At 38.2% G+C, this 23428-nt stretch overlaps 1 protein-coding gene across 2 annotated transcripts; it reads left to right on the top strand.

Annotated features, from left to right (window-relative positions):
• The first annotated feature begins 3977 nt into the window (after positions 1–3977).
• myh7bb (myosin, heavy chain 7B, cardiac muscle, beta b) lies at positions 3978–23002 on the top strand. 2 transcript variants are annotated; one of them, XM_051662022.1, is made up of 42 exons: positions 3978–4134; positions 4555–4658; positions 4959–5102; positions 5216–5372; positions 5494–5521; positions 5758–5872; positions 6380–6472; positions 6561–6624; positions 6739–6837; positions 6978–7081; positions 8360–8498; positions 8579–8697; positions 9602–9751; positions 9930–10100; positions 10206–10385; positions 10659–10791; positions 10885–10955; positions 11363–11450; positions 11565–11682; positions 11814–11937; positions 12046–12182; positions 13346–13601; positions 13751–13993; positions 14119–14295; positions 14432–14577; positions 14688–14778; positions 14876–15265; positions 16510–16636; positions 16899–17017; positions 17157–17353; positions 17483–17666; positions 17782–17947; positions 19348–19472; positions 19579–19694; positions 19812–20004; positions 20260–20463; positions 20559–20684; positions 20938–21108; positions 21204–21308; positions 21397–21492; positions 21702–21839; positions 22482–23002. In XM_051662022.1, exons 1-42 carry the CDS (start codon positions 4035–4037, stop codon positions 22491–22493), a joined length of 5820 nt encoding a protein of 1939 aa, XP_051517982.1. In that variant the 5' UTR covers positions 3978–4034; the 3' UTR covers positions 22494–23002. The 2 variants fall into 2 exon arrangements, with proteins under 2 accessions (XP_051517982.1, XP_051517981.1); XM_051662021.1 differs by lacking the exons at positions 3978–4134; positions 4555–4658; positions 4959–5102; positions 5758–5872 and having other exon boundaries at positions 5254–5372.
• Positions 23003–23428: the final 426 nt, after the last annotated feature.

Here is a 23428-nt window from a genome sequence, read left to right as displayed (position 1 = left end):
GCAGACGGACCCTTTGTTGGAGCCGGCACTGCTGTCTCCATTCATTGAGTCACTCGCTACAAGACTGATTAACTCACATTATTGCAGACTTCTGGGGATGAACTGTCTGGTAATTCTGAGATTAGGACATCTAGTGTTTCCCAAGCTCTTCTTCTCTTTCATTCTCACTCCCAATCACACACACAGGTGTAGGGGCATTGCAGTTTGCCAAGGTCTTACACCACTGTCAGAGGCAGATCAACGGGAGAAATTAATGTAGAATGTTGAATTCAAACAGACAGGTGGGAGAACCGGACGCTGCTCCACTGTATGTTTTGATTGGCATGAGGAAGGCATTCATAAAGAGGCAGTTTAGGTGTGTTTTCCTTGCCTATAGTGAGTGTGTGTATACAGAATGCGACCACCTCCCCTACACCCCTAACCTTTTAGCCTCTTGTGTTAGAGCCTTGTGCCACTGGATTAGTGTAATAATTTGTGACAACTGCTCACCATGTGTGGAGCTTCAAACCTTGGTTCCTGGAAGCTTTGTTCAGGTGCGCCATGACAGCACTACATACTGGATGTTTTTAACTTCACAATACTATCACAGGCATCTTGCAAGCAATCTGGTTTCAAATTGGCTTATAACGTCATATAAAACCAAGTTCAAGGGTGTTTTGGCAATGCAAATAATTAGTGAAAAAGTAATAAAATTAGAACAAATATTGTGTTTTAAATTGGAAAAAAAGAGAACTGCTCCTTTAGATGAAATGTAGATTTTTTGGCCAATTGCTGACATACACACACACACACAGGATTGTGGAATTTCAATGGCAAGATCCATCTGTGACAACAAGGCATATTAGTTTATACCACGGGCCTGTTGAATGCTTGATTCTGATTGGTTCACGGACGTTCTAAGGTGTGCAATTATTTTTCAAGGAAATGCACGGCTATAAAGAAGTTGAACATCCTTACCCTAAACCAGTTCCTAAACCTAACCGATAGTGTTCAAAAAGATAAATGAAAGCAAGATGCTGAATCTGTGGTGGAAGAAAGTAGTTCCTCTCATAAGAGCATTTTAGGGACAAAAACCAGAAAATGTCTTGAGATAAAACCCTAAATGATGTCTTAAAGTGTGGTAACAGTGGTATAAGCGGAATAATTGACCCATTAAATTGTTTAAAAATAATGCACACCCGAGTTCTGCTGCGCGTCGTGACCACCTCAGGTGTGCATTATTTTTAAACAATTCAAAGGTCTGTCTTCAATTATTCCTTACATACAGGATGTGACACAAACATTGTATTTGGACATGCTTTAATGCCTTCCTATGTTCGTATACTGTCTGCAAAGGCAGTATTTTTCAGCTTTCGTATACAATTATTGTGTGAGGTACCATGACATTCTGGATCTGAAAGCCACAACAAACAATACAAACTTGGAAAAAAGAATGTTTACTTATGAATAGTCTCATAAGGCACAGGCAGTTTAATAGCACTTTCTCAAAAACACTTAGCATAAATGTATTTTAGTTAAGGGCACTGATATAACCTGTGCACCTCTGACAGACTAATACTTTTCTTTTAGAAGTATTAAGTCTTTCAGAGTTTGGTCACTCTCTGTAATTACTAAGGTAAACAAACAGGGCACCGTCTCTTTAACCACAAACCCATTGCCAGACAGCATGGCTATCTCTGCACGGAATGCCAGCTACTGGGGATGGGAGTTGTATTCTCTTCTATTTAAGGACTACAGAGTGGGCTCTGGATTCTGCTAGAGGACACTTATCTCAGCTTTACCTCTCAAGGTCAACAGCTTCTGAGGCGCCTATTTGCTGAGGAGGATCTGATTGTGTCAGTAACCAAATATGAACGTTATCCAGATCTTGCGTGCATGTTAAGTTAAACATACCACTTTTTAACTAGTTTGTCACAAATTGTAAAGATAGATACAAGGGTGATATTTCTTTTAATACAACATAGAATTTAGTACATCACATAGATACTGATTGTTGCAAATAAACATAACTTACAAACAAATATACCTCAGCATTTTTTGAAGTTGAACTCAAGAATAAACTTCTTTTAGTGTGAAGCGCCCACTGACTTCACCTCCATCCCCACCCCTCAGTTATGCATTGCTTGTTTCCACCCCCTTCCAATGCCGTACTGCATGTCAAACTGTCATTGCAATTTAACTCTACTCATAAAATCCCCATAAAGTTCTCGGAATTGTGTGAGCTAAAAGGCACATATCATATTTTATCTAGAATTTATCAAGCAATTAAAGATATTAAAATCTTTTTTCCACACAGGGCAACTGAATAAAAAATCTGCTTAGATTTGTGTAAATATATGTATTTGTGTATGAAGTAATTACAGAGATCAAAATCTTTTCATGCTCTGGTACATAACAGAGATTATCCTGCTGTATTTGAAAAAATATGAATTTCAAATTCAAATATTTAAAAGGTTTAATTCTATAACCTTACCTTTTATTAGATAATATGAAATGGTTTGACTATTTTGTTTACAATTTGTTAGAAAATATATTTGAACTTGTTAACTGCCTGAAAAAAACCCTGTCCAATTCATCTGGTACACCACTTCTATGACATGTACAGTGTTTATTTTTTTACTTCTTTTGTTTTCTCAGGTCAAGCTAGCTAGTTAGTGCAATGCTTAACAAGTGTACATGTAATTGGTGTTATGAATGTTAAAAGCTTTTGAAAATACAAACAATTATGGAAAATAACTTCCAAGGTCAAAGTTGAGATGAAGAAGAGGCTGCTCAAAGGTGCATATAGTGATTTTTCCAACATATTGAAAAAGTTATGAAATTATATTTTAACTGTAATTTTTTTTTTCTCATGGTTAATTTAAATGTCATTGGTGTTACATTGTTTAATGTTCATGTGAAAGAGTTTTATTGAATTAAAAAAAACAAATGATTTTAGTCTTATCAGTGGTGTATATTTTGTGATGCTATTTACAGCATCTTAGAAAGTTCATCTTTTAAGAGAATTTGTCACTGGTGTTATCCTCACTGTTGTGACAACCCTTCCTTCATTCATGAAACAAAATAAAATTTTGTAATTTATGAAAAAAATAATTATGTCAAGTTTATTTCACAAAAATGGACAAAATAAGCTGGACTGAATGAATTGAAAATTTCAATATTAAGTAAGATATTATAGTTATTATAGTTTAATTTAAATATGATATATATAGTTGTTTCGTTTTTCATTGTTCTAAAGCTGTATGATGGGATAACTTGTGTTGCTTGTAACTTTAAGGTGTTTTGTGATTGTAATGTATTGTCGACGAACTTTATGTCCTGTAGGCCTAAACAGGCAGCACAAAATATAATTTATTATAACTCATGATGAAATGTTGTACAGAATGATTATTCTGTTGTATATGTCAATAATACTACCTTACATGTGATATATTTATATATTCATTTTGACTGTGGTCACTTTTTTTATCCATTAAAACATCACAGTCTTTAAAAAAATATATGCATAGATAGGTCATGCATTTAACCTCTGGACAGCAGTGCATATATCACAATCATCAACAATGTCGTTTTAAAAATAACCCGCTTACAGTAGGATCGCGCGCAGGCCGGGCCGCGGCACACAACCAATCAGCAACTGAACACACATGGAGATATCTGACATATCTCACCAACCCTGACCTTGAGGGAGACAATAAAAGGGGACCTGTCCACTTGTTTTGAGGCCAACCCGTTTAGACATTACTGAGGTTAGTACTCAAATTGGCTTTGCGCAGTGCTACTTGGAAAGCGCGCGCTCTACTTTGTTGTCAAAGTAAAATCTTGCATGTGACAGTTTTCAAGAATGATATATTTATTGATTATTTTTGTTTCTACAAAATAATTATTCCAAGATTTTAGATAATATGTATATTTCTGACTGCCAGCTTATTAGAAACACAAACTGTAAAAAATCGTTTTTTTTTTTTCCCTAACAGAGCGTCTACAACATTACAGGTGTTTTGAGTGCAGGTTCGGGACCCGAAGAGTTGATAATGTCCCGCTATATGGAACTGAGGGAATTCGGCGATGCGGCCACATTCCTGCGTAAAACCAATCTGGAACAGCTCGCTGCGCAAGCCCACGCGTTTGACGGTACTATCCAACGCCCGTCTGTTGTATGTGAAAACTATTACTTTCGACTGTAAGACATGACTATACTGAATCATGTCCATTGCCGTATGAGTAATACATAGATGAGTATTGTGCATGTGAACATTCAAAACACTATTGAATAATAGATTGAAAATACATAGCCATATTGTCATAATACAATGTTGGAATTAATTGCAACTGTTAAATTTATTTATACACTGCATGAGTCTAAATGGAACATGTGCTTTATTAATTATTTTAGATGACCTTAAAATTATAATTCATCATTCTAATTTAAAATAAACTGGCACTTATGAAATGCATTACGTAAACTAAAGAAAATCTACCACAGTATGCAATTTTGTAATAGTCATCTAGCATTTCATTTCAGTTAAATCATAGTTATATTTCGGTGGGCAGGAAAGAAACGTGTTTGGATTCCAGATGAGAAAGAAGCCTACATTGGGGTGGAGATCAGAGAATCAGATGGAGACAAGGTCATGGTGGAGACCAAAGATGGAAGGGTCAGTGAAACTTAAATTATCGGTATTTTTTGAGTAATGTGACCATAAGTTTAACTTAACAACTCTGCTGTTGTCCGCTGCACTAAAGGCTGATTTTCTGACTGTATTATATTGTATTTACAGTAGGGGACTAATCATAAATAATTACTGAAAGTTCAGCAGACTTGAATGACTGGGGGGAAAAAATGTCAGCTTTGCCTATTGCTTCAACTGTCATTCAAATAACAATATTTGTTCTGTAATTGCAATAGAAAGCTGATCACAAGATGGTGATGTAATTCTTTAATCTAATTCCAACAGATGTTAACAGTGAGAGAGGGTGACATTCAGCAGATGAACCCACCAAAGTTTGACATGATTGAAGACATGGCTATGCTTACGCACCTTAACGAGGCCTCTGTTCTTTTCAACCTCAGCCGTCGCTACAGTTTTTGGATGATCTATGTGAGACACAATTATTAATCATTCACTGCTAAACAGCTCTCAGTTTAAACAGTGCTGTAAAAAATAATTTTTGCTAAATGATCTGCTTCTGGACTTTTTCTGTCTCTCCACAGACATATTCAGGGCTGTTCTGTGTGACAGTTAACCCATACAAATGGCTTCCCGTCTACTCTTCTGAAGTGGTTGCAGCATACAAAGGGAAGCGTCGCTCAGATGTTCCACCTCACATCTATTCGATAGCAGACAATGCCTACAATGACATGCTAAAAAGTACAGTCTTTAACACATTTCAGCATTTCCATCTATTTCCAATAGAAAACTGATCACAAGATCAGTAGTTATTTTTATCCTGAATAGCACTTGTATGATCATTGGTCTAATTTTCCTACAGATCGTGAAAACCAGTCAATGCTTATCACGTAAGTGACTTCCATCATACCATTACATTTCTTTTCTACATGTACAACTAATAGGTTAGAATGATCTGAGATCATCCTTTTTACTTTTTGCTCATTATTTAATCATGAAGCGGTATAAAAAATTGGGTTTTGAAATTTTGAAGAGTTTTCTTTGTTTTAGTTTTTTTTTGTTTTTATCTCTTCTTGGTTTTAATAATGTTTTCTGTATATTTCACATAAATTTTGTTCATGCCTAGCGGAGAATCCGGTGCTGGCAAAACTGTCAACACGAAACGCGTAATTCAGTATTTTGCCATTAAAGCAGCTCTTGGCGAAGCAGGGGGCAAAAAAGGAGTAAGGGCAGAAACTTCAGTTCTGTGCTTTTTTTTTTTTTTTTTTTTTTGTCATCACCCACCATTTCTCCTTGTTTTTGTGTCCCTATGAGTCTTTTTGTTTCTCTACATCTTGTTTTTGGGACTTTAATAATGCCTGAATGTTTATCTATTCCTTTCGGATTCAGACAACCTTTTAACAGATAAGGAGTGACTCTAAGAGCTTTGTTGCCCATTCCTGTTCCAGTGTGTTTTTATAAACCCTTTTTTATACCACTCTACATTGCCAGTTCCCTTTTTTCCCTTTTTGCAATGTCTTTCATTATTTGTTGTCTTGTTTTTTGATGTTGTTTTTTTACATTTTAAGCTCTTTTTTTATCTTCTTTTTGAACAAAAACCTTGATTTCATCTATTTCCACAAATCATGATGGATAATATCTCATTTTCATTTGTTTGTTCCGTCCTACTCATAGATTCCATTTATGGTGTTGGGTAATTTAACTCTGTCTGGTGAACTCTAACATCTCTCCATTTTTAACATACATAGGGTACATTAGAGGATCAGATCATTGAGGCCAACCCAGCTATGGAAGCTTTTGGCAATGCTAAAACCCTGAGGAATGACAACTCATCCCGATTTGTGAGTAAATATCTTAACAGGAGAACAACCTTTCACATTCTTTTACGTTCTCTGTTTCATGCCTATTTTTTATATCTCTTCAACACAGGGCAAATTCATAAGAATCCATTTTGGTCCTACAGGGAAACTTGCATCTGCTGACATTGACATCTGTAAGATGATTTGAAACATCTTAGTGACTCATGTGTTTATAGATTACATATAATGTTATTCCTTCAAATCCTGTTGCCATTTCACATCCTAATTTAATTTATTTTTTATTTGAGATCTTCTGGAAAAATCCAGAGTGATATTTCAGCAAGCTGGAGAAAGAAGCTACCACATCTACTACCAGATCCTCTCACACAGGAAACCAGAACTACAAGGTATTCAGCGGACACAAATAACACCTTAGAAGCACTAAAGGTTCTTGTATACTAAGAAGAATTATTGAAGCATACATGTCTGCAATATTCCATCCGAAGTGCACTGTTTGACTTAAAATACTTTAATCTCTTATGCACAGACATGCTGCTGGTGTCATCAAATCCCTTTGACTACCACTTCTGCTCACAAGGTGTTATAACTGTGGACAACATGGATGATGGAGATGAGCTTCTTGCAACGGATGTAAGTATGTTGGAGATCTCCATGAAAAAGTTTTATATGTTTCATTTAGTGGCCAACCAATATGTTTTTCAATAACAAACGAGTATGCTGATATCTAAGGAACAGTGGCAATGGCCAATATATACTGTAACAGTCTAAGGACGGGCAAGGAGGAGGCAGGAACCAGCTGAACAGTCAACATAAACTTTTGTGATTTAAATGAACTTAAAACCAACATAAACAAACGTGCAGCACGGCCATGTGCGTCTCTCTCTCTCTCGAACTGGTGTCTCCGGCTGCCATTTATCTCGCTCTCCTGCTGATCAGCTGATTCAGCGCCGGCCGTGTTCCATCACGGCCCGACCACGCCCTCCTCCTCGTCACATATACATATTTACATTATCATAGCCCATACATGCCACAGTAGTAATTCTTGGGGTATCTTAAGTGGACACTCTGGGCTTTTCAGAGATACCAAATGTTTGGCCATGACAATTTCCTCTCCTTTGTCTATAGAAATGTAGCATCAAATACAATATGCATCAAATAATAATAAATAAATAAATAACTGTTTTTTTGACATTTAAAAAAGCTAAATTGTAAAAGTTTTTTGTTTTTTTTTGTCTATAGTAAGATGACGTCATAATAGCTTGTAAAGTTATACAATTAGATATTTATAATGAAAGAGCAGGCTGCATATAAAAATACATATAAATGTCAGTTCACATCTTAAATATATCTTACAAAAGTTATTTCAGTATTTTCAGTACTGTTTTTTTTTTTTTTTGTGGTGGTGGTGGTGGTGGGCAAGAATGTAATGTAATGGTGATTGAGAGATGTACCTAAAAACCTGATGTATCACATTAAATATACGTATTTCAATGATTTTTCTATAAAATAATATATGAAATTTTAAGCAAGCACAAGTTGCTTCAATTTAGCATATACTCATTTTAAAATATCAGTAACAATACAAACATTGTGACTTTTACTTGATCAAAATCAGCAAAGATTTCACAGCAAAAAGATGTGTGCATTGCAATACAAAGGCAGCCATGTTGGAAATTATATTGCAAGGTCTTCTACTTCCAGAAGAGCACCAAAACCACTAGAAGGCAGTAGACATCTAGTACATTGCATTAAAAAGGTTTTTTTTTTTTTTTTTAGCAAAGTATTCATCATTTTGATGATGTAGGGCCATTAGAAAACCATGTATCAAATATGATATGCATGGAGTTATAGGGTTAAACAATTAAGAGCCTTTCACTAATAATGACATATTGTACCCTTTCTCTCTAGCATGCAATGGATACACTTGGCTTTACTCCTGAGGAAAAATATGGCTGTTACAAGATAGTCGGTGCCATTATGCACTTTGGCAACATGAAGTTCAAAGTTCGACAGAGAGAGGAGCAAGCAGAGGCAGATGGCACTGAGAGTAAGACAAATTTCAGCGTAAGCATGTGTCTGCAATATCTTTAGTAAATATTTTGGACTTACTGTTGTTTTGTTACCCAGGTGCAGACAAAGCCTCCTATCTTATGGGGATCAGTTCAGCTGACCTCATTAAGGGACTGCTTCACCCCAGAGTGAAAGTGGGCAATGAGTACATTGTCAGAGGACAGACGGTTGAACAGGTCAGCTTAATTCTATGGAGAATCAAATCATGAATTATGTAAATTAGAGTCTGGAAGAGATAATGCACACGTTTCCACTATCGGGCCAAATGAGGATGTGCTATGGTGTGCCAGGGCCAGGTGCATTTCCACTGTCACTTCCGGGACTTCATTGTGCCTCCTCGGGGCCAATGGCCAAGTGCCTTTGGCCTGCTGTTTACCCTTAAGCCAAAGAAGGCAATCTGGGGATTGAGGTGGGGTCATTGTCAAAGGTGGAGTTTAGCTGAGTCAGGTCAAAGTGTGAGCACCAAGAAACTTATTTCCCAATTTTTTGTTTCTAGCTACCAGATTACATCAACAGATCACTGGAGAATGGATAATTGTCAGTATTATTCAGTAGATGAAATCAGGGCTCTTCTGAATATTTGGGCTGATGAAAATGTGCAATGTCTTTGTGATTGAGTATATTGCTGCCAAGCTTGCCAAGTTGTGTATCCAGCGCACAATGGTACATGTTCAGGAAAAATTTAAAACATTGTGGGCACAATGCAAATCCGTGTTTATTTCTAGGGCTAGCTAGTCTCCAGAGTCTGATACCGCAGCTTGAGATTCCCTCTTTCTTGTGAAATGGGCAGGGTGCGTGGCATCAGCGACAGGGTGGCTTGTTAAGGGTGGGTTTTAGGGCAACGCTGCAGGGCTATTGGCCCGATGGTGGGAATGCAAATTTGGTCACATGACTTGAGATTCGAGGCTACTGGCCCCGGCTGACCAGTTGATAGCCCTGGCTCGCACTGGCACGATGGTGGAAAAGTAGCTATTCAGTGTGAGACAAAAAGTATTGATGAGAAAATACAAATTAGTATACTTACTATATAATTTCACATAGAAATAATAAATGTGTATTTTCCTTTTTGTGTAATCACAGGTGAGCTATGCAGTTGGAGCTCTGGCCAAAGCCACCTATGACCGCATGTTTAAATGGCTGGTGGGCAGGATCAATAAAACATTGTACACAGCCCTACCTCGTCAGTTCTTTATAGGAGTCCTGGACATAGCAGGCTTTGAGATCTTTGAGGCAAGTCAGTTACTGTAAATCAAAATGATGAGCTTGTATATTATTATAGGCTATATTGCTTTGGATCACTCCATACCAGTCTGTTCAAATTACATGTAGACCCTCTCTAGAGACAAAAACATTATTTTATACTTATTGAACCAATTTGTAATTTCTCCCTTTCCTCCTTTTACTCCAGTTCAACAACTTTGAGCAGCTTTGCATCAACTTCACAAATGAGAAAATGCAACAGTTTTTCAACCATCACATGTTCATCCTAGAGCAAGAGGAGTACAAGACAGAGGGCATAGAGTGGACTTTTATTGACTTCGGATTAGACCTACAGGCCTGCATTGACCTAATTGAGAAGGTTGATATATTTTCTTTACATATTATTATATGAAAGCATATGTATGTTTATATATGATATGTATGGCAAACAACTATAGCTGTTGCATTCCTCTTGCATTGGCAGCCACTGGGCATACTGTCTATTCTGGAGGAGGAGTGTATGTTCCCTAAAGCCACGGAGAGCAGCTTTAAAGCAAAACTCTATGATAATCATCTTGGCAAGTCTCCCAACTTTTTAAAACCGAGGCCAGACAAAAAACGCAAATATGACACTCACTTTGAGCTTGTGCACTATGCTGGAGTGGTGAGTGGAATTAATGTCATATTTACACACATATTTCATATGGCTATTTTTACCATAGAATACAATAGAGCCTTTATTTGCCACACAACTGGGGCCGATGGAATTTGTTAAGCGATTTACAGTATGCAATGTGGTCATAGAATGGCACCATCTAAGTAATAGGGATAGTCTAGAGCAACCTGAGGTTAAGTGCCTTGCTCAGAGGTTAGATGCTTACATTTTTATATATATATATATATATATATATATATATATGTAATACATATGTTTTAGGTGCCGTACAACATCAATGGATGGCTTGACAAAAACAGAGATCCCCTGAATGAAACAGTGGTGGGAATCTTCCAAAGGTCATCCAACAAGTTAATGGCGAGCCTCTTCGAGAACTTTATCGGCTTGGATTCAGGTGCATATTTATTAAAACCGATATGAAAGACAATATGTGGACCAGGTTGTAGATGTGCTAAGGTGTTTTACATATGTTCTTTTACATGTACAGAAGCAAAGCCAGGGAGCAAAGAGAAGAGAAGGAAAGGAGCATCATTCCAAACAGTGTCACAGCTGCATAAGGTTGGTGAATAAATATAATTGTCAAAATAATGACGATAATTGATTTTCTTTAAGCCTTTTGGGTTATAATTCCCCATGCACCAAAAAAGCCACATAGTTTTCAAATTAGCAAACATTGAAACTAATTAAATTGGTGTTTGTAAATGGTGATGTTGGAGAGTGAGCCAGTTAAGACTTGCAGTGATGTTTAGGTAATCTGACCCATGAACATCACTTTAAGTCTGTGCTGGCTCAGCTTTCACCAGCTACAGATGCAAAGCATGACGCAGGTAAGACTTGACCCAGTAGTTAATAGAACTAGTGCTGAGGCACTGTAAACAGATTTACAGTACAGTTTATTCTTTACATGTTGCATGAATGATGAAGAATGTTGAATGATCTTTTCCTCTCTATTTCTCCCACTTTAGGATAATCTAAACAAGTTGATGACTAATCTGAGAAGTACTCAGCCTCATTTTGTCCGATGCATTATCCCCAATGAGACTAAGACCCCAGGTATGTAGTCACAGTGCAGAGGTGTGGGATGAAACCATTTGTTTTGCTTCAAGATCTCAATAAACCCACTGTAAACACATCATCACACTTAAGTTTCTATCTTGTATCTGATAGGGATGATGGAGCCATTTCTGGTTCTCCACCAGCTTCGCTGCAATGGAGTCCTGGAAGGGATTCGAATCTGCAGGAAGGGATTCCCTAGCCGCATCATCTATGCAGAGTTCAAACAGCGGTGATTTTTCACTCATTTACTTTATTTGGACATAAGGGGCTCTGAATAATGTTGGTTGTTCTATTGCAAAGAAGAAAGCATTTATTGAAAGAAGGATAAAGATACTCAAGCTTGCCCTGCTGATTTTCCAGCTACCGTATCCTGAACCCTTTGGCCATTCCAGAAGACACTTATGTGGACAGCAGGAAAGCTGTGGAAAAGCTGCTTGGTTCTCTGGACATCGACCACACACAGTACAAGTTTGGCCACACCAAGGTTCATAAATTTGTCTCTTTTATTTCTTTCATATTTGGTATTTATTAAACTTACCCAAAAGCTCATCCTAAGATATCTGAAAAAAACTATGAATCTGTCCTCCTTCAGGTGTTCTTTAAGGCAGGGCTTCTTGGCCAGCTGGAGGACATGAGGGACGAACGGCTGTCTGAGATCCTTACCTTGCTGCAGGCCTTCTGCAGGGGTAAACTCATGAGGATGGAGCGCCAGAGGATGATGATAGAGAAGTATGTAACGAGAAGATGTGACCAAACCACGACAACACTCATAAAAAGCGTCTGAATAACCAAACACAAATAGTTTTGCTATTACTCACTGTCTGCAAAAAGTGTGTGATGGCAGATCTTGCTTCCTTGAGCCAGTTCTAAGCATGGTGATAAACTGTTGAGAGTGTGTATAGGCCTTTGAGCTTGAAAATGTATGGGAGAAATGTCTAAAATGTATGCAGACCATGGTGTGGCGTGTGTCTGGCGTGTGTCTGCATGTTTTTTGTGGGTCGTGTGTGTGTGGTCGCTACAGAAAAAGCTGGTTAAAGCCCCTCCACCCCAAATGGCATTTCCAAAAGCAGGTGTGGAGGTGGGTCATGTATCCTGCAAAGAGCACCCATAACAGTTGCTAACTGTTCCTTACCAGTGCCCACCCCCCCCCCCTTTATTATAAATAACCCTCTTTTGTCAAGATTGGATATGGCAGGGAGCAGGCAAATTGCTGAAATGCCAGCCCAGGTGACAGAGGATTAAGTCCTCTTGTTTCTCCCATGGGTTCAGTTTCAGATAATCAACGACCTCTGCTCAACCTTTGACTGTCCCTGATTGTGTTGCCACTCCAGCAATGCAGAATTGATTTACTCTTTAGGCATGTTCAGTGTCACAGTGGGATTACTGATATAGAACACACGACACAATGGCGTGTGGCAGCCTGGCCCTATTTGGTGCTAGACATACTGAGCAAATTTAGAACAACAAGGGCAAGGAGTTAGAGGTGCAGGCAACAAAATGAATGCTGCTTCTTTCGCACTTGGACACAAAGAGCAAAGTTTAAAAAATTGTGGTGTTTTTCAGTAGATTTTATGTGTAAACATGCACTACACAGACATCTTTGATTGTTGCAGCATGACTTGCGCAGGAGAGCTATGCTTTTGGATGCCATGTCAGGTTAAGAAGAATGTCAACTTTTAAGAATGCATCTCAACATACTTGCATTTTTAGCGCAAGAACACATACGGGCTGAACGGCCCATAAAAGGCTACTTCATAATACATGGAGACTATTTATCCTTCTCAATTACACTAATATCTGGTTTATATTGAAACTTTGTCATGTATTAACCTGATGTAATGCTTCCTAGTAAACTCAATAGATACAAGCACCATCTTAATGCCTTAACACAGGGAGGCTCTGATGGTGATTCAGTGGAACATTCGTGCCTTTTACTCAGTAAAGAACTGGCCATGGATGTGTCTATTCTTCAAGATCAAGCCCCTGCTGAGGAGCGCAGCTACAGAGAAGGAGCTGGCTGCACTCAAGGAGGAGTTCCAGAAGCTAAAGGAGGCTCTGGAGAGGTCTGAAGTGAAGAGGAAGGATTTAGAGGAGAGACAGGTCTCTTTGGTGCAAGAAAAAAATGACCTCTCCCTCCAGCTTCAAGCTGTGAGTGTCAGAACACATTCAAACCACTAAAACAAAGTGCTGAGTCAAAATAATTTATAACATATCAATCTCTTGATACATTGAGTGAAATGCAAGATGGGAAGAAAGAATGCATGAAAGTAAATGTTCCCATTACATTCTAACCCCAGGAGCAAGATAACCTGGCAGATGCAGAGGACCGCTGTAACCTGCTGATCAAGGCTAAGATCCAGATGGAGGGGAAAATTAAGGAACTAATGGAGAGGCTGGAGGATGAAGAGGAGGTCAATGCCACCATCCTGGCAAAGAAACGCAAACTGGAGGATGAGAGTATTGAGCTGAGGAAAGACCTAGATGATCTGGAGATCACTCTGGCCAAGGTGGAGAAGGAAAAACATGCCACTGAGAACAAGGTGAATGCAAACAAAGCTATCCACACAGTTGGGAAAATGTGGTCTGCATTAGATGTGGTCTGTATATTCTGGCCACTTGCCATTTAGCTAATTTCTTTTCACTCTCTTTATGGTCTTAACTTCAGGTTAAGAACTTGTTAGAAGAGATGGCTGTATTGGATGAAAGCATTCTCAGGCTGACTAAAGAGAAAAAAGCCCTCCAGGATGCTCACCAGCAGGCTCTGGAAGACCTGCAGGCCGAAGAGAACAAAGTGAACATGCTGTCCAAAACAAAGATCAAACTGGAGCAGCAGGTGGATGATGTGAGTATGGTGTATAGTGTCATGTGAAGAACCCAAAATGGTGCCTCGAGTATCTTTTAATTTTACATTGATCATAATGGTTAATTACTATATTTCTTACACCTCATTGTTTATTCCTTTTTCTTCACTGGAACAGTTAGAAGGCTCTCTGGAGCAGGAGAAGAAAGTGCGTATGGATCTTGAGCGAGTCAAGCGAAAGCTTGAAGGAGATCTTAAGCTTTCTCTTGAGTCTACCATGGATTTGGAGAACAACAAACAGCAGCTAGAGGACAGACTGAAAAAGTGAGATTTTAACCTTCAAAAAATATCTGCCAAGTGGAGGGTCTCTTATATTAATATAAAGTATGGCATAAGTCTGGGCATTAAAGAAATATGGTTGGTCTTTTGTGTAGGAAAGACCTTGAAATGATTCAAATTGGTGCAAAGATAGATGAGGAGCAAGCCTTGGTTATTCAGCTACAAAAGAAAATAAAAGAATTACAGGTGAAAAACTCTATAATTCTTAGGGAAATTGCAAAACATTTGGTGTTGCATATTGAGCATGAGACATTAAAACTCAATTATGGTAAATTCTTTACAGACACGTATAGAGGAGCTAGAGGAAGAATTAGAGGCTGAGAGAGCGGCTAGATTAAAGGCAGACAAGCAGCGTACCGATGTGTCACGGGAACTGGAAGAGCTGAGTGAGCGTCTGGAGGAAGCAGGAGGTGCTACCACTACCCAGATCGAGATGAACAAGAAGCGTGAGGCTGACTTTCTAAAGATGCGGCGAGACTTGGAAGAGGCCTCATTGCATCATGAAACCACTATGGCCATGTTCAGAAGAAAGCATGCGGACACTGTGGCTGAGATGGGGGAACAGCTTGACAACCTACAGAGGGTCAAACAGAAGCTGGAGAAAGAAAAGGCAGAAGCTAGAATGGAGTCTGAAGATCTGGCATCTAACCTTGAACATCTTTCCAGATCCAAAGTAAGACATCTTAAAGGAATAGTTCACCCAAAAAGGAAAATGCTCTCACCATTTACTCACCCACATGCCATCCCAGATGTGAATGACTTTCTTTCTTCTGCAGAACACAGATTTTTAGAAGAATATTTAAGCTCTGTAGGTACTTACAATATAAGTGAATGGGTACCAAATTTTGAGGTTTCAAAAAGCACATAATGTCAGCATAAAAGTAATCCATTAGACTCCAATGGTTAAATCCATATAATCAGAAGCAATATAGGTTTGGGTGAGAAACAGATCAATATTTAAGTCCTTTTTACTATAGATTCTCTTCCCTTCCCAGCAGGTGGCGGTATGCAAGAAAAATGTGAATTGCCAAAAACAAAATAATGTGAAAGCGATAGTGGAGATTTATAGTTAAAAAGGACTTAAATATTGATCCATTTCTCACCCACACCTATCATATTGCTTCTGAAGATATGGACACTGGAGTCGTATGGATTACTTTTATGGTGCCTTTATGTGCCTTTGGACCTTCAAAATATTGGTACCCATTCACTTGCACTGAATGGACCAATAGAGCAGAGAAATTCTTCTAAAAATCTTCATTTGTGTTCAGCAGAAGAAAGAAAGTCATGCACATCTGGGATGGCATGAGGGTGAGAAAATGATGAGAGAATTTTAATTCTTGGGTGAACTATTTATTTAATGTGCTTAATATGGTTTGTGACACTCGTATTGCCATGGCATGTTAGCATCCTGGAAGTCTATGGCTGAAAAACCTGTCAAGCTTTAAGTGGGACACTTAAGCTTAATCATCTATCATTGTATGTATATTCTTACTACTGTTATTAAAATGTATAACTAAAAGTTAGCATTAGTTATAGTTCATCCAAAAATGAAAAAAATCTATCACTCACTCGCATGTTGTTCCAAACCCCTATGACTTTCTTTCTTTCATGAAACACAAAAGGAGATGTTCACTTTTATTGTATAAAAAAAAACAAAAAAACAGTGCAATGACAGTGAATGGTGACTGAGACCAAAAATTAGCAAACTAATTTTTGGGTGGACTATTCCTTTACGTTTATCCTAAACTAGTATGGGATAACATTAATGTAGCTATTTGGATCATATTTGAAAAACAACAGCAATGAGACATTTTCAGCTGGATTCAGTATTCAGGTATTCAGGATATTAAATAAATTATTGCTATGTACAGAATTATATTTGAGAATTTCTCATAACAAAGAAGTTTTTTGCAGGCCACAACTGAGAAAATGTGCAGGATGTTTGAGGACCAATTAAATGAGTCTAAAACCAAGGTGGAGGAACTCCAGAGGCAGCTAATGGAAACTACCTCTCAAAAAGCACGGGCCCAGACAGAGAGTGGTCAGTGCCCTACACTGATTTGAAACAAAATGACGAACAGAAGCATATATATATATATATATATATATATATATATATATATATATATATATATATATAATGATTGAAAGTCTGCAAGAAAAAAATCTTATTTACACTTCATCTTGGATGCAAATGTCAAAACAGTGATCAAATAATTAAAAGAGTTAAAACAAGGTAACTTGCACTTGGCAAAGTACTAATGCCTTTGTTTTCTTTTGTCTCTCTCTCTTGCCGTTAACAGCCGAGACTAGCCGCAGACTGGAAGAGAGAGAGGTTATGGTCATGCAGCTGCAGCGAACAAAGACCTCTCTCAGCCAGACTATGGAAGAGCTGAAGAAACAACTGGAAGAGGAATCCAAAGTGAGCCTGATTTTGGATACACTGGAGACATTGTTGTATATCTAATAATCTACTTCCTCTCTGTCATATAATGTGTCACCTTAAGTGCACCACATATAATATTTTGTTATTTATTTTTATTGGTTTGTGTCTGTGCCAGGCAAAAAACTGTTTAGCTCATGCTGTACAGTCATCCAGGCATGATTGTGACCTCTTGAGAGAGCAGTTCGAGGAAGAGCAGGAGGCCAAATCGGAGTTGCAGCGTTCTCTATCCAAAGCCAATGCAGAGATTGCTCAGTGGAGGACAAAGTATGAGACTGATGCCATTCAGAGGACAGAGGAACTAGAGGAAGCCAAGTAAGAGGTCACATGTCATGTTACATATACTATATTAGGGATCTAATGATGGAACTGATTCATAATCTTCTCTGCAGTAAAAAACAAGATGTCCTGGTAATTTTACAAAGCTGATTTACTTGTGTTCAGGAAGAAACTGGTTGCACGCCTACAGAGTTCAGAGGAGGCAGTGGAAGCTTCCAATGCCAAGTGTGCCTCACTGGAGAAGACCAAGCACCATCTGCAGACTGAGATTGAGGATGTGATGGTTGACCTGGAGCGCTCTAATGCTGTGGCTGCTGCACTGGACAAAAAGCAACGCAGTTTTGATAAGGTCAGGCCAAAGCTTAATTATGTTTGACTAGGCTTTATAGAAATTCCTTCTCTGATAACTTTTGTATCCATAAGGATCATATTTATTTTCTACCAATGATTCTAATTATGTCCAGGTGCTGTCTGAGTGGAGGCAAAAGTTTGAGGAGACACAGGCAGAGCTGGAAAGCTCTCAGAAAGAGTCTCGCAGTCTCAGCACGGAGCTCTTCAAGCTAAAAAACTCTTACGAAGAAGCCCTGGACCAGCTGGAGACAATCAAAAGGGAGAACAAGAACCTGCAGGGTGCAAAGACTATACTCACAGTAGAGCTGCACGATTAATCGTTAAAAGATCGCAATCTTGATTCAGACACCCACGCAATCTCATTTCTAAATGACAACGTTTCTGCAATGTATATTAACATTCCGGTGGCATGCATTTGTAAGGCGGTCAAATTTAAATTCAAAATTCACTTCAAGACATGTTTTTAAATGTTGATAAACTTTATATGGCATCTACAAAACACAGCGCTCCTGCATGAGACACTGAATAAACTAAAACGCAATGGCCAAAGACATTTGTCCAGCACAGTGCTTTACAAACTGCAGGGTGCAGCCACGATTAGCTAGGAGTGTGACATAATCTCTGTTCAGTTCAATATTTTAATAGCCACCGATGCTACAAAAATACCAGCATTACCAAGATCTGACTAAATTCGCTACCCATGCACTGTTTGATCTCAGCCGTCTGCTTTCAAACGCTCATGTGTGTGTCTGCCCATGCACTTGTGTCTTGTGATGAAAAGACTGCGCTGTTCTTAATCAAAATACCCCTCTTTAAGTGATATTAATGTAAACACAGCTGTTAATGAATTACCAGTGGAAACAGACAGGATTAAATCTGCACCGTCTTGACGAGATATTAAAGCAAACACAGCCGTAAATGTATAAGCAAATGGGACAAATTCTTCAAAATGTTAGATTTGTGTGGTGTCTAAATGTATATAAGCTGCATGGTGTCTGTTATAGGCATTCAGGCTTTCTTACTGCATCAAATCAGTATTAATGTTGATCTAATAATCACACAGTAAAGAGTGTCAAATATTTAAGTAGTTTCGCATTACCCCGCATTCGTTTTTGCATTAAATTACCTTTTTTAAATATTTTATATTATAATTGTTTTAATGTTTAATTGCTACTGTTGCTAAAAAACTTAAAGCACTGTTTACTCTGTTAAATATGTAATTACTGGCTCTTGAATAATTACTTTACAAGCTTGAAGCAAGTTTTACAAGAGAAACACTGAAGGTCTCATTGTTTTAATTTAAATTGTTAATATATTTTTGTTTGTTTTTTGTTTTGTTTTTAGATTGAAGCAGAGAACATTTTGTCAAGAACCACTAGTAAATTATATGTTTCTTTGTTTAATACCCATATGTCCAGGTTTTGTAAATCACTGAAATAAGCATTTTTCTTCAGAATCGTGAGAGAATTGTGATCTTTATTCTAAGTAAAAGAATTGTGATTTTCAATTTATCCTGAATCGTGCAGCTCTAACACACAGACATTATAAGACACGACATAACTGAGCAATTGTACACATTTATAAAAAGCAAATGTTTTGGTTGCATGGCCTGAGACTGTAATTTGGATAATGAGCCAAACCAATGTTTTTTTGTTGTTGTTTTTTTTTTTTTTTTGCAGAGGAAATCACAGACTTGACTGATCAGATCAGTCAAGGCAGCAAGACCATCCATGAGCTTGAGCAGATAAAGAAGACATTAAACCATGAGAAAAGTGACATTCAGGCAGCACTAGAGGAGGCTGAGGTAGATATTCCCTGAGATTTCAAAATCAATGCTCACCTGTTCCTCAACTGAAATGTTATATTCCTTCTGTGAAAAGCTAATGTGTCATTAACTCTGCATGACTCAGGGCACTCTGGAGCATGAGGAGAGCAAGACCTTACGCATTCAACTAGAACTCAGCCAGGTCAGAACTGAGGTTGACAAAAAAATTGCAGAGAGGGATGAAGAGATTGACAATCTCCGGTTAGGGACCCTCTTGTTTATTAGATAAGATAACATTAAAATATTAAAATACCACCATACACTTACTACCCATTGTGTTAAACAAATGCTCTCATCCATTTTTATTCACCAATGCAGTCGAAACCACCAGCGGGCTTTGGACACCATGCAGACCACACTGGATGCAGAGACCAGGGCCCGTAATGAGGCAATCAGGGTTAAGAAAAAGATGGAGGGAGATTTGAATGAGATGGAGATCCAGCTAAACCATGCAAACAGACAGGCCTTGGAGTCCCAGAAACTAGTGCGCAACCTACAGCTTCAAATAAAGGTGAGATGGAAAGTCGCATGCCGTAGCAGAAATAAGTAGATTAAAACAGAAGATATTCAACAATAAAGAAACATAAAAGAATCTTAACAAGCTAACTGAAACTATAAACAATATCTAAATTAAAGGCCACTTTGTCCAGTAATACTGTAAAACACAACAAGAAGACAGGGATAGGCTGGATCACAATTGTACCATAATATGTTTCAAGTTGACATGTTAGTTCACTTTTGTCAACTTCTTGGTCTGTCTTCTCAGGACCTACAAATGGAGCTGGATGAGTCTATGCATCAATGTGAGGATCTAAAGGATCAAGTGCTGGTCACAGAACGGAGGAACAACTTGCTAGCTGCCGAGGTGGAGGAGTTACGCAGCGTGGTGGAGCAAACAGATCGCATGCGTAAAGTCGCAGAGCATGAGCTTCTGGAGTCCAGTGAAAGAGTGAACCTGCTGCACGCTCAGGTGATGATTACACCTGTTGCAGCTTTTAATCATTCAAACAATAAATCAACAATCAAACTTCATAATCTAACCTCGCAATCCAACTGTTTCTATAGAACACAGTAGCATTGAACCATAAGAAGAAGTTAGAGAATGATCTGTCCGTGTTGTCGGGGGAGGTGGATGATGCTCTTCAGGAGAGCCACAATGCAGAAGAGAAGGCGAAGAAGGCAATAGCTGATGTAAGTTTCCACTGAAACAACAATAAGGTGTATCTTAAGTCCAAAGTTGCACATAGTACACGTGGCACAAATTTCATCAACAGCACAGAATGATCACGATCACTCATTTCTTCATATAATTGAAGAGCAATATTGCAACTCCTTTATGATCAAATGAAACAAGAGAAGGCGAATTAAGAGAATTAATAACAGTACTGACACAGTTTGACTATGCTGCTTCCCTTTTTCTTTTAACACTTTGAAACTTCATTAGGCAGCAATGATGGCAGAGGAACTAAAGAAGGAGCAGGACACCAGCAGCCACCTGGAGAGGATGAAGAGGAACATGGAGCAGACCATCAAAGACCTGCAGATGCGTCTAGATGAGGCTGAGCAAATTGCTCTTAAGGGAGGAAAGAAACAGATTCAGAAACTGGACATTCGGGTAAGCCTCCAAATAATCAACAAAGTCTATTGGTATAGATATGAATATGGCACATTTGTGGATTCATCTGTCTGTGAAAACTTTTCATTCCCCAGGTAAGGGAACTAGAAGGAGAGCTGGAGTGTGAGCAGAAGAAGAGTGGAGAATTCCTAAAAGGAATATGCAAATATGAGAGGAGGATCAAAGAGCTTACATATCAGGTATTACACACAGGGACACACGACATAATATAAAAAGCAGCATGTGCCTTCTCCAGTGTGTCTGAAAGACTCTGTGTTCTCTCTGTAGACAGAGGAGGACAGGAAAACTCTTCTGAGGATGCAAGACTTGATTGAAAAACTACAAGCTAAAGTAAAGAGCTACAAGAGACAAGCTGAGGCTGCAGTACGTTATTATTTCTTCTCCAACTTTCTTAGTGTTCACAATATGCTAGAACTCACATAATACATTGTTTGAAAACAAACCCTTATGCTAATAAAATACTTGATGTGACCTGTCAAACAACATGGTGTTGTGCATTTTAGGGTCTATATATTCTGCACAATATTTCAGAGCAATGAAGAATGGTATATGTCTGGTTGTCTGAATTGCAGGAGGAGCAGGCCAACTCCAATATGAGCCGATTTAAGAAGATACAGCACGACCTGGATGAAGCTGAAGAGAGGGCAGACATGGCAGAATCTCAGGTCAACAAGCTGCGTGTGCGTACCCGAGAGACACAAGTTGTCAAGGTAACATAAACAAATCTCTAATTGATGCTGAATCCAGACCTTATTGCTGCCTTCACGTGCTATTGGACTTATCATAAATACGAGTTTCCTACTCGTAAGTTGCACATGAACTACCCCTCAAGTCGTAATTACTGGGAAACTCTGAGATAATTTTGAAACCCGAGTTTCCGAGTTGGGAGGAGATGTAAACTTTCACCATTGCGGAGTAAAGTATGGTTTCTGTAGTGAATCACAGGTTTTATTCATTTTCTTAATACAGCTAATTGTTAGCACTTACCGTTTTGGTCATATACATTTATGAATATCAGCAACCATTTGATGCATGTTGTACATTTTTACACAATGAAAATAACTTGTATTTTACTAAAATTCCCTTATCGTCAGCAAGCTAACTGAGTGATATGTATTATGGTGTCAAAATAAAGGTTCCTCAAGAAATACATATGAATGAACCTGGTCCATGTTTCCTGTTCTTTCCGACAACAAAGCACTTTAACATGACACTCGTAATTACCGCTTCAGAATTTGGAAGTAGGATAATTCTGATAGCAAATGAAAGGCAGCATAAAACACAACACACTTCAGCATGAACAAATACAAGTGACAGGCATAACAAACAACATTTCCCATTTGTGTTCACAGATAATTGAGTGAAGGCTGGATGCAAAACGTTGTCTAGACTTAAAGCTGATGACTTTTAAGACTCATCTAAATCAACCTTTCTTTTGATCTTCTTAAAACGCTTCAAGGCACAAAGGTTTTGAAAATGCTGACTGAGGGTCAATGCAAATTGATTTTTGTTGTTGCTATATAATGACGATTTTCTAAGGTCAAATAAGTCTAGAAAAGTTTGTTTTTAAGTGTCTATTCCTGTGCCCAGCTTCCTGCAAAGCCCTTCTATGTGACTTCTTTGAAGGCTCTCAGGCTGCTGAGCTCATAATTGGCTTGTTTTTGAACTTCAGTGTCATTACAGTACAGTTGAGGAACAGTAAAGTGAGACAGTTCTGTGTCTTTGCCCTTCTGTAATAGTTGTTTTGAAACAGCTTTTTTCCCCCCTGTGTGTAATGTCTTTAGAAATGGTGGTTGAGGTCACTGGCACTTGAAGGGATGCTTTTTTGGGCATAATAAATACATTAAATGAAATGTTTGCAAAGTTCTAAGAATGTGTGGCTCTTGGTTTTACATGACAACTCGGCTCAACCTCCATTCCTAATTCATGTAACAAACCTGTACACATCATCACATTTAACAACAAAAAGGTTAAAAACCTGGTCCCGTTTTCAAAAGTGGGCCTCAAGGGATGCAAACTTACTGTGGAGCACTTCTTTTTCAAAAGAAAAATAGTACACATATATGGACGTTACTGATGCAACGAGACAAGGAGCTATAATTTCAATTTAACTGTAGGTAACATCCATCTTATTCATATATGTCATTAATCAAAGAAGCGTTTGAATGAAACTTCCCTTTTCGCAATGGAAAATACTGATTAACTTAAACTGACAAATTATCTTTATTGTGAAATTGGACAGTACACTATATGTACATTAATCACGTAAGAATGGGATTCAGAACAACATTTTTTTCCT

Source organism: Myxocyprinus asiaticus, chromosome 29 (genome assembly GCF_019703515.2).
Source record: "Myxocyprinus asiaticus isolate MX2 ecotype Aquarium Trade chromosome 29, UBuf_Myxa_2, whole genome shotgun sequence".
Taxonomy (NCBI): domain Eukaryota; kingdom Metazoa; phylum Chordata; class Actinopteri; order Cypriniformes; family Catostomidae; genus Myxocyprinus; species Myxocyprinus asiaticus.
The sequence above is the reverse complement of the archived record's forward strand: the minus strand, read 5'-3'. Positions and strand labels throughout refer to the sequence as shown.

Excerpts from the sequence above, each read along its gene's own strand:
- myh7bb (XM_051662022.1), top strand. The coding sequence starts at position 4,035 with ATGTCCCGCTATATGGAACTGAGGGAATTCGGCGATGCGGCCACATTC. Across the intron at positions 11,683-11,813 it reads TATGCAGAGTTCAAACAGCG|CTACCGTATCCTGAACCCTT; the intron begins GTGATTTTTCAC and ends CTGATTTTCCAG. Across the intron at positions 14,779-14,875 it reads AGAAAATAAAAGAATTACAG|ACACGTATAGAGGAGCTAGA; the intron begins GTGAAAAACTCT and ends AATTCTTTACAG.